The sequence below is a fragment of the Primulina tabacum genome, chromosome 16, assembly GCF_025594145.1.
Source record: "Primulina tabacum isolate GXHZ01 chromosome 16, ASM2559414v2, whole genome shotgun sequence".
NCBI classification, from domain to species: domain Eukaryota; kingdom Viridiplantae; phylum Streptophyta; class Magnoliopsida; order Lamiales; family Gesneriaceae; genus Primulina; species Primulina tabacum.
The window spans coordinates 32,204,627-32,216,677 of NC_134565.1; the positions used below are offsets into that span (position 1 = coordinate 32,204,627).

The window sequence follows — 12,051 nt, forward strand, 5'->3', positions numbered from 1 at the left end:
ACTCACAGATAAAAATTCATGAAATCATCTCATAAGATACCTACTTCAATTTCCAACCATATAGAAATTTTGTCGATTGTCAACGCCCATTTACCCTTTCGGCTTTCAACCACGCCATACGTCGAACCTGCCTCCTTATTTGTACAATATTATAATATATCATTAAAAAATAAAATAAACATAGGATTGCTAATATATTAGTAATCAATGCCAAAAGAAATTATATTGATTTTTTCAAATAAGTTTAACAATAATATTCAGCTATTATATATTACAAACGAAAAATTATTATTGACTTTAGTATAAATCATTTACATAGATTAAATTTCAAATATTAGGTTTTTAAATTTTGTATAATAAATAGAAGACAATTACCTATGATTTCATAAATAATTTATATTTAAATGGACGGTTTGAATCAACATGATAATCTTATTATAGTTATATATATCATAGTAAATTTATGTGTTACATTTAAAATGCCTCTAATATAATGTCATGCAATTAAAATACATTATAATTTATTTAATTTTATTTATGTATTTTAAAAAAAATTAAACACAATTAAATTCGTGTTGCAAGAATAATAAAGGAAGAAAAGACCTAGGGCTATTATAGTAAATGAGCTGTCGATGATGATTTTAGCAGCCATTCGAAACCATTCCGACTCAATTAAATTTCATCAATCTTTCTTCCCACACTGGAACACTTTCTTCTGCTAACTCTTCAAACACCTCTGCAAATTTCTACATTTCTTCTTCGATCAATGGCCTCCGCGATCAAGAAAGTCAACATGATAACCCAAATAGTACGCCTCAGGCAAGTCGTCAGACGCTGGAAAACCAAGAGCCTTAGGCGCCGTTCCGACGATTCTGCTGCCTCAAAGCGGCCCACGCCGCACGGCTTCCTCGCCGTCTACGTTGGGCCGGATCGCCGCCGGTTCGTGATTCCGACGCGGTTTCTTAACCTTCCGGTTTTCGTGTCCCTTCTCCAGATGGCGGAGGAGGAGTTCGGGTTCCAGACCACCGGTGGCCTGGCTCTCCCATGCGACCCAGGTTTCTTCACGAAGATCTTGGTGTTTCTCGAGGAAGACGAGGAAAGATTTTGTGGGCTGGGGCTGGACGAGTTTTCGAAGAAGGTTTCCGAAATGGGTGTGGATAGTTTAGAGCAGTCGTCTTGTAAAGAATCTTCGGCGTCGGAATCTAGCCATGCCTCCTTCACGCCATTGCTGCACAAAACTAGGGTTTATCAGTGAGCCCAGTTATCCCCTTTGCTAGGGTTTGATTTGCAGCGAACAATGTAATCCATTGCCCCTTTGCTAGCTAGTTTTTAGGTTTTCTGACCATCCTTGAAGCCACAGTTTTAGTTTTAATGGAGGTCTGCTGGCTGCTCAACGAGATGATATTATTTAAAAAATCCATTTTCAAGAATTTTATACCCTTTTTATTTTAATTTTGATTCGAGGGGAATTGTCAATCGATTGATTTTTGTTTTCTTTTTATAAGAAAACAATTTATTGAACTTTAGTTATGGAAAAATTGACAATTTTTTTATATTTTGAATATCTATTGTTTGGCATCTTATTATTATCATTATTATTAGTATTATTAAGGCATTTTCTTGTTAAACAAAGTATTTTATTCGATTTATCATATAAATGCAAAACGTATTTCGACTTGAGTAAATGATCAGTAAAATAGCATTAAATACTTTTACCCCGATTAAAATAATCGTTCACATATAAAAAGGTAAATCATTTTTATTTTCATCTTGTTCACTTATTGGATTGCTAAAAATGGAAAATCGGGGAGTAATGTAATAATTAATGAAAGGTAAATCATATGAATGTCGTTTTAAAACAGAGTATGTTTCACGTGAGACGATCTCGTAGATTAAATTTTTTAAAATGGGTCAATCCAATTCAAAATTAAAGTGAAAAGTAATATTTATCAGATCGGATTTACAATGAAACTGTCTCACTTAAATTTATGTGTTTCAAAATATAGGTTACCTCAAAAGAAAATTGGCATGCGCATGATATAATAGATTCCATTAGCATGGCACAGCGAGGCAATGAAAGAGAATAATATTTTATTTTTCTTATCAAATTTTTTTTAGCAAAAACTTGTATGAGACGGTCTCATGGATCGTATTTTGTGAGACGAATCTTTTATTTGGGTCATCCATGAAAAAATACTACTTTTTATGCTAAAAATATTACTTTTTATTGTGAATATCGGTAGGATTGACCCGTCTCACAGATAACGATTCATGAAACCGTCTCACAAGAGACTTTTTTTTTTTTTGGTTCTTTTTAGAACTTATGAGAAATAGTAAGACTTTGTGCTGTACCTTTTTCTCTTCATCACGCACATGGTCGTATAGGCATAGGAATGGAACCCCTTTTCAACTACTAAAAATCAGTGTGTGTTTTTTTTTTATTATTTAAGTAAACAAAGATCAATGTGTTTTTGGTGAGGGAGGATTGTACGAGTTAAACGGGACAAAAACACATGGAAAGTGGAGTTGGAAATTGGAATCCACTTCTCTTGACATGAGTGAATGAGGTAGAGAGAAAGATACTCAACCCTGCAAATTGTGCAATTGTTTCATATTTTTAAGTTTTAATTTGTTCATCTATTTTGTGGGCTCAAGTAATTTACTTAATTGTACTATGAACAAGTCATCTAATAAAAGAAACTCAATAAAATTATCTAATTAATTATGAGGTTTCAAAATATTAAATAAATTAGTATGATATACTTTATGTGTAGAAACCCAACTATGATAAGTCGAATATTGTTAAGATTATATAAGATTATGTATCCGAGTAACATAAAATAACACATAATATATACGATATATATATTATATATATCTCTCATTCTATCCAATTAGACAAGAAAAATGTGGTCGATTCTCTGTTGATTTGAAAAATCCATGAGTATGATGTTCGATTAATCGATAGATTCTCGTAGGTATTATTTATATATATCTTTTTTAAAATTCGACACCTATACAAATTAGTTTTTTTAATATATATATATATATATATATATATATATATATTGTATTCATTAACATTTTAACTGAACCGAGGTGATCGTGTCACATTCATATTGAAACAGGTGTATGGGGGCGGTTGCTGCTTTTCTTTTTTGGAGTGATGTTGGCCAGATCAGAAAAAGGCAATGTACGTACAAAAGAGGTACCCCTCTATGTGACGGTATTCTAGCAGGGGATTCCACTAATTTCACTTAAACTTTAATAATTGTCACTATTATTCTTTGAAGATTTTCAACCTTGGTGATTACGAATTCTCAAATGATCGAGACTCTTTTCATATGGTGCAGGGTTTCGTTTTAATATAGATTCACAAAAACTCACGTGAGATTGTTTCAAATGTCAATTTTGTGCGATAGATCTTCAGTCCGACTCGATAATGAAAATGTATTGCATTATGTTAAAATTATTAATTTTCATTTTAATTATGAACAAGAAAATAGATTCGTGAGACCGTCTCACAAAAGACACATTCTTTCCAAGCCGTGGACTTCGACAAGGAGACCCTTTGTCGCCTTACTTGTTCGTTCTATGTGCACATGGCTTGTCTAGACTTTTCACCACTTACGAGTCTAGGGGGCTGATTCGAGGAGTGAAGATTGCCTCAACTTGTCCAGTAGTGTCACACCTATTTTCACAGATGATAGCCTTTGATTATTCAGGGCCACAATGGAGGATGGGGCTCGGGTCAAAGAATGCTTATACCTATATGAACGAGCTTCGGGTCAGATGATTAACTATGAAAAATCGGCTCTTTTTTTTAGCACCAATACTCGTCCGTTGGTAATGGAGACGATTAAATCTATTCTCACTATTCCCAGTTATTCAGAGGCATGAGATTTACCTTGGCCTCCCCACTATTTCTCTACGTAGCAAGCGCCTCCAATTCCAGTATCTTGTGGAAAGAGTTGTGAAGAAGACAGAAGGATGGGGACACAAATATTTCTCTAGTGGAGGTAATGAGACTTTGATTAAAGCTGTTATAAAGGCTATCCCAACATATGCGATAAACTGTTTCAGAATTCCCAAGGCTATTTATTTTGAGATTGAGAGGGAGTGCGCTAAATTCTGGTGGGGAGTGGAAAATGGGAAGAGGAAAATACACTGGAAGACATGGGATTTATTATGCAAGCCTAAAGTACATGGTGGTATGAGTTTCAGAAGAATGGAGGATTTTAACCGAGCACTCCTGGCGAAGCAAGTTTGGAGATTGATTAGATTTCCAGATTCTTTAGCCTCCCGAATTCTTAAGGGACGGTACTTTAAACATGGAGAAGTGTTGAAGGCGGCTTTGGGTAGCAATCCATCTTATATTTGGAGATCAATATTCTGGAGAAGGGCTTCTGGAGAGGGGACTCCTTTGGAGGGTTGGTGACGATAAGTCCATAAGAGTCTTTGACGACACGTGGATTCCTAGTATGGCCTCGACGCTAGGGAGGATGGATGGAATAGACCGAAATGACTCCACAGTGGACACATTGATAAAGGATGGAGCTTGGGATATGGACCTTATATCTAATAACTTTAACCCTTGGATAGCGGGGGAGATTCTCAAGATTCCTCTGCCGACAAAGAACTATTGTGATACGAGGTCCTAGAGATTTGACAAGACAGGGAAATATTCGGTTCGTGATGGTTATCGCCTACAACAAGGATTATTTACACAACCAGCCCACCAATCGGCGCTCATGTTGCAAACGTGGTGGACATTCCTGTGGGGTCTCTCTATTCCGCCGAAGGTGCGTATTTTCTGGTGGCATGTTTCCCATGATATTATACATACAAATCTCAATCTTCTAAGGCACCATGTCCCGACTTCTGGAGCTTGTGTGCTTTGTTTCAACCTACAAGACACAACATGCCACTCTTTATTTTTTTGTGCCACATCGAAGCCTATATGGAAAAATACTGAATTCTATCTATTCCTTCGATTGGAAAGAAGTAGCAGTACTATTGATCTTTGTGGATGGATGAGGGATAAACTATCAAAAGTTGAGTTTGAAAAATTTGCTATTCAAACTTGGGCCATATGGAAAGAAAGACAAAATATGATTCATGATACAAACAGAACTAGCATGGCCAAGGATGTCTCGTGGAGTTTGACCTTTCTTTCAGAATTTCAACGAGCTAAGGCCCTCGATTATCAAGAGGTCGCATCTCATAGTGAATCTGCTAACAAGAGATGGAAGAAACCAGCTACAGGTACCTACAAACTGAATGTTGACGCTTGTGTTAATGAAAACTCTAACCTATACAGCATAGATGGTGTTCTTAGAGACTATCAGGGGAGATTATTGTTAGGATTTGGAAAGCAAATCTCTCAACCTCTATCTGTTGCCCATGGTGAACTTCTGGCTATTCGGGAAGGAGTTAAATTGGTCTATGAAAAGAAATTTCGTGAGGTTCTAGTTGTTTATTACTCTGTATTGGCAGTGCAAGCAGTCAAAGCCGTACATGAAAACCTCGGTTACATTGGAGCCTGTGTGTCCGACTTCAATCTATTGGTGCAAGATCAATTTATCTCTGACATAGTTTATGAGCCTAGATTGTCTAATAATGTTGCTCATAATTTGGCTAAATTTGCTTCTTTGTCCCCTTCACCCTTTGTTTGGTTGAATGGGGAGTTTCCTCGTTGGTTGGTTGAGTTTGTAATGAACGATTTATCTTAATTTAATTACAAGCTTACCTTTCCAAAAAAAAAAAAGAAAACAACATTTTTTGTTATATAACAAAACCAACAATTTTAAAACCATGATATTAAAACATATGTATATATATAATATGAAGAGGCGTGATTGTCGCCTTTAATTGTTGTTTGCTTCGTTATTTAGCGGCACAAATCGAATTACACATCAAGTTAGGTCTGGAAAAACAATTTTCATGCACATTACATTTGAACAAAACAAAATTAAAGGCATGAATCACGCATGCCTTATTTGGTTTTTAGTTTTAAATAAGGTAGATGAATTATGCATGATTAATATATACCACATGTTAAATTTGGTATAATCCCTAACTCTATTTCAGATTTGGATCCTCTGCTGGGTTGAAAACAACAACACAAAGTGATATGCACTTTTTACACGAGATAATCATATGATCCGACAATTTTTTAAATTTATCTTATATGATGTGATGTCCACAAGATGATCATGTGATCATTTCGTGTAAAAAGTGTTAGTATTGTGTTTTGAACACAGTAGATGATCCAAATCCCTTTATTTCCCTATATCATATCGTGTAAAAAGTGTTAGTATTGTGTTTTGAACAAAGTAGATGATCCAAATCCCTTTATTTCCCTATACAAAGGGTGAAATTAATGAAAAGTTACGAGTAAACATTTTAGATTACACTCAAACTTACATTTTACGTTCTGAATTACAAAAATATCATTAAATAAAATTACTTCTCTTTTATTTTTCGTTCTCTGACTTTAAATTTACATCTAACGTGACCCAGTCAATATTGTTTAGTAGTAGATTTGAACCAAACAAAGGCTTGTTAAAAACTGTAAATTAGATTTGGAAGCACATGTGGGTGGGTGGGGTAGGCAGGAGGCTTTTGCAGGAAAAAGTCAGAAATTGAAAGGACGTGTTTGGTACTTTCAACACGTCCATTCATGAAAACCTAGGAGAGGGAGATACGGAAATCCATTTATGGAAATTTTCAAATACCAAATCTCGAGATGTAATAATATTATATTACGATTTTTTTTGGGGATCTTTATTCAATTAGGTAAATAAATATACATTCATCACTTCTTCTTTTTTTTTTAAAATAAATTTGAACCCATTTTCAAAGTCTGGTTCTTTATTTTTTTTTAAAGAAGTTATGATGGAATAATTAATGTGTTGATTTTATTGAGTGAAATATTTTTTTCTATCAGTTATACCACAAATTAATTATTTGTTTTTACCATTGGTTGTGAATTATTGTACATTTTCATATGATTAATATTTTGGACAAAAACTTATGTGAGACGATCTCATGGTTCGTATTTTGTGAGACAAATCTCTTATTTGGGTAATTCATGAAAAAATATTATTTTTTATGCTAAGAGTATTACTTTTTATTGTGCATATCGGCAGAGTTGACCCGTCTTACAGATAAAGATTCGTGAGACCATCTCACAAGAGACCTGCTCTAATATTTTTTCCAAATTTCTGATGTATAATTGATAATTTTTGAAAATTTTAAAGGATGAGTTATTCTAAGGGTAATTAGTTCTCATATTTATTATCGAATTAAAATAATAAATGGTTATATTCATATAAACTAAAGCAAAAAATTATGAAAAAAATTTTAAAATAAAAAATTACTAGCGGAAAGATTGGGTCGCTTGACTGGGGCAGATACATTCATCGTACAACGTTATTGCCGACCAGTCCCCGCCCATGAAATTAATGCCACTCGTAACTTGCGTAAATTGTTATTATTATTATTATTATAAAAAAACTGGAATTCTGAATAAAGAGATATGTAGTATCAAAATACCAGCTTTATTCTATATTATGTGATGGGTCATTGACTCGTTATTCCCATTCAGATTAAAAATAGGGTGGGCGGCCTCACACACGATTTAATTTATTAACATTTGTTGGGAATTTAATATTATATATATAATATTGTGTGATCTTGATTTGGTACGATAAAATTCTCAATCTGGAAATCGATCTCAAGCTCAGCTCGATAAGTGTGGGGACCCGGACGCTAATTCATTCCTTAATCGTCGTTAGGAATAATTCAAACAATTATAATAAACATGGTCTAAATTTTTTTTTTAAAATACACAGCGGAAACGTAATGTAATTCAATTCAAATTACATATTAAACATAAACATATAAATCTTGTATTATCTACAAGAATTCAACTAGGTTCAACTATATCTCAGTGCTGAATCATAAGTTGCTTCGAAGCCCGGATCTCCACGCTATCTAGTCCAGCCTCTTTCTCTTCTTGACCCTGATCCTATCCCACCTGTTGCCATGCACACATACAGACAAGACAACAGCCGGATAACTCCGGTGAGAATTATATTCTCAGTATAAATCATGTATACATGCAATCATAAAAACAATATAAAAGCATATAACAGATATGTCTAACATGTATTCTAATCAGAATATAAATCCATATCAAGAATAAATCCTATTCTAAACATATACCATCATCAGGAACATAAATCAATATGTACCACACTCAGGAACATAATCAACATAAATCAATATAAACTGTCAAGTAAACTCATGACTCCACATTTAAGACTAGACTCAATCCTAGTCTAGGGATCCCGGTTTCCAGAAGTCAGCATTCCCATATCGACCAACAGTAATAGAAAAGACTCCGTTCTATCCACGTCGATAGGGTATCGATCACCAGTAATAGAAGGAATACCAATTCTATCCACGTCGATATGGTATCGATCACCAGTAATAGAAGAAGCTCGTATTCTATCCACATCGGTATAGTATCGATCACCAGTAATAGAAGAAGCTCGTATTCTATCCACATCGGTATAGTATCGATCACCAGTAATAGAAAGAACTCCGATTCTATCCACATCGATATAATATCGATCACCAGTAATAGAAGAAGTTATGATTATATCCACATCGATACGGTACCGATCACCAGTAATAGAAGAAGAAGCTCCAATTCTATCCACATCGATATAATATCGATCATCAGTAATAGAAGAAGTTATAATTCTATCCACATCGATAGCCAAACATCCGGTGACAGACTTTGGCACAATCGCCAATACACTATCTTGTGACATCGTGCAATGTGCCCGTGGCGATCCCACCACTATCAGGCACTTCTTTCACAAGATTACTCGTCTAATACCTGCTGTCTATAAATCAAGAGAACAAGTACATCAATCAAATCGATACAATAAGGTAAAGTATGTGATTTAGGGAAACTCGAGCCAAACCTCACTCGAGTTGTGCAATCCCAACTCAACATTAATTTATACCTTTATCTTCTCGGTCCGACGAAGACGAAGTATCGAAGTCAACTCTGTCCATACCCAAATCTGATAATGACAATTGAATAGATACAATATCAGTATATAACTCAGTTCAAAACCTGTTCTGATTAATACTCAAATCAAAACATAATTTGATCAATGCCCATCGACATATGATATCACAATACCATCTAAATCAATACCGAATCTGATCAATATCAATCAACTGATGTTTCGACGGTATAAAAATACAGTCTCGATAACCCCGTCAATTTCAACACCGCAGATATAATACCAGAACTCATAATCAATATCGGTGCAACTCATAATTTCAATAACAATACAAATTTGATATCAAATCTCAATTAATCAATTCCAAAAATCATAACTCATATCCGATACAATTTATAATCCATCCACAATTCAAATCTGTCTGGTATAAATCCATATACCCTGAAAATTCATAACAATTCCATAATCAGTCCGTTTCTTAATCTGACTTCGATTCTATGATGTCTAACATGTCAAGAACATCATATATGACGTGTATTCAATTTCAACAACATCATAATTTCAGAACATGTCAAAACGTAACAAAACTTACGTCCAGTTGTAGCCTGCGTTGATAGGATTGCAGTACTGAAGTCAGATTACAATTCGGACAGACGGATTTTGAACGATTGTAACTTGAAGCACCAAAATCGATTTTCCTTCGGTTTTCTCTTTCTGAAATTTAAGAAGACATGTGTATATATATATATATATATATATATATATATATATATATATATACGTTACATGCATTAAGGGAAGTGGCCCGCTCCTTTGCAATCCACGTCTCGCGCATATGCGCGACATCACTCGACGCATATGCGCGAGACACTAAGTCTCCGCGCGTGTCTTCACAGTGGCTCTCGCGCATATGCACGTACTATCTCGGCGCATATGTGCCCAACGTTCTGGACACCCCGCGCATGTGCGCGCCTTCAAGTCGCGCATGTGCGCGCAATGTTCTGCCTACCTCGCGCATATGTGCCCATCCACGTCGCGCATATGCGCCGAACTCTCTGGAGTTCTCCCTCGGCTTCTCACATGACTCGCGCATATGCGCGCCTTCCGCCACGCATGTGCGCCGAACTCTCTGCCCTGCTCGCGCATATGCGCCCGTTCACGTCGCGCATATGCGCCGAGCATTTCCTTGGCTACTGGACACCTCGCGCATATGCGCGGACTCTTCTGTCAAAACCGCGCATGTGTGCGCACCAACTCGCGCATGTGCGCGCATGACATTTCCTTCGCACATATTTCGCGTCTGTTCTCGTCTTTCCCGGTCCACTCCAGTCCGTCTATAATCACTTCAATTAATTAAGAAATCATCCCAGAATAATCTCAGATTACGGTAAATACACCCAAATCAGTTCAGATTACGGTAATCAAATTCTCGGGCCTTACATTTCTCCCCCTCTAAGATATGATTTCGTCCTCGAAATCACAGGCAATCAATTCAGATAAGGAAGAAATGTATACTAAAGGTTACTTCAGAAAATTCATTCTATCAAACCATTCTGATAAAATTACTTGCAAATATTGGCTATACAACACTCGTATATATTAATTAACAGCTCATACCAAATCAATATCATCAGCTGTTATCAAATGCAATCTCAAATATCACCGTAATATCATTCCCATTCAGGAAAAATCCGTAGTACTCACTGTACAATACCTCGACTAGAGCTATCTTGATACTCATCTTATAGCTATTATTGTACAATAATTCATAAAGTGATAAGATCTCAGGTCACTAGTGCTAAAATCTAGCACTACAGTTCCTGGATATCCTCCAGTATCTAGATAGTTCACTCCAACTATCCGTCAATCTATAATCCATAGATAAAACATTATGCTATACATTCTGCCAAAAGTTTAAAATCAACCAAAAATCACGGTATAATATAATTAACTCTGGCATTCAATACCATCTGACACCTTTTCTGACTTACCTCTCAGTCGTCTTGTCATATCTGTACATCATCCTGTACAATATAACATCCGCAGATTTGAACAATCGTTCAATAGTAATCACATCATATCACCGTCATAGCAAGATTTTCGATAGTTTCATCACGAAATTCATAGAAATGTACCTCCATTTCTATTCAAGAATCGATAATCTGTATAACCAATTTCCTGGTTTCTATCTTCCTGTCTTCATCTGTCAGCGATTTAGACATTTCAATACAACTCTGACATAACTGATTTCGTTTATTTACATCAAAACTGTCTGTTCGTATTATCACACATTTCTTGTTGCTAGAATAATACGGAATCTACTACCGTGTGCCTCTGACAATACCTGTCATTTCAAATTCGAAATATCTAGCACAAACAATCCAGCTAATTATATAAAATAAAGCATTACCTACCTGGTATTCTGATTAACACATTGTTCTGACTATCGAAATCAAGTTCTGAACAATCTGATCACTGTCTCAACTGTGCTACAATCAATCAGTATACTATCTTCAGATATCACAGCCTCTGAATACAATCTGGATTCATAGCCGAACAATTCTGTATACAACAATCTCAGTTCCCAGAATATTCAATACAGATTTCAACTGTTCGATTCAACCAATCATACGCTGTGAATATATCAAAATATCATAGATAAAACGAGCATAATGTCATCAGAACACTTTGGAACACAGGATTTATCAACCCATATATAGAACTGAAGTATTTCTAAGAGAAACACATAATCAGATGTAACTCTAACTCTCAGGCCGTAAATCTTCTGACTGACATTTCAGTTCTTTCAATTCAATCAATATCATTCTGTACAGAAGTCTAAAATGAAATCCATACCTGATATCAAACCAAGGCTGAAGTCACTCTCCCTTATATAAGACAAATCCGGAATTTCATATGGAACGACTATAGCAACTCTCCTGCTACTGAAAAATCATTCCCAGACAGGCTCAACTTCAGTAATCAACTGAATACATAAAGAATT

General features: G+C 35.4%; 3 protein-coding genes across 3 annotated transcripts; all 3 read left to right on the top strand.

The window, feature by feature from the left end:
* Nucleotides 1–625: 625 nt before the first annotated feature.
* Nucleotides 626–1,459, top strand: LOC142529452 (protein SMALL AUXIN UP-REGULATED RNA 51-like). Its single transcript, XM_075634988.1, has one exon. It carries the CDS (start codon nt 767–769, stop codon nt 1,253–1,255), a length of 489 nt encoding a protein of 162 aa, XP_075491103.1. The 5' UTR covers nt 626–766; the 3' UTR covers nt 1,256–1,459.
* Nucleotides 1,460–3,732: 2,273 nt separating this feature from the next.
* LOC142528502 (putative mitochondrial protein AtMg00310) lies at nt 3,733–4,438 on the top strand. The gene is made up of 2 exons (XM_075633552.1): nt 3,733–3,787; nt 3,885–4,438. Exons 1-2 carry the CDS (start codon nt 3,733–3,735, stop codon nt 4,436–4,438), a joined length of 609 nt encoding a protein of 202 aa, XP_075489667.1.
* Nucleotides 4,439–4,502: 64 nt separating this feature from the next.
* LOC142528503 (uncharacterized) lies at nt 4,503–5,732 on the top strand. The gene is made up of 2 exons (XM_075633553.1): nt 4,503–4,654; nt 5,003–5,732. Exons 1-2 carry the CDS (start codon nt 4,503–4,505, stop codon nt 5,730–5,732), a joined length of 882 nt encoding a protein of 293 aa, XP_075489668.1.
* The last annotated feature ends 6,319 nt before the right edge of the window (nt 5,733–12,051 follow it).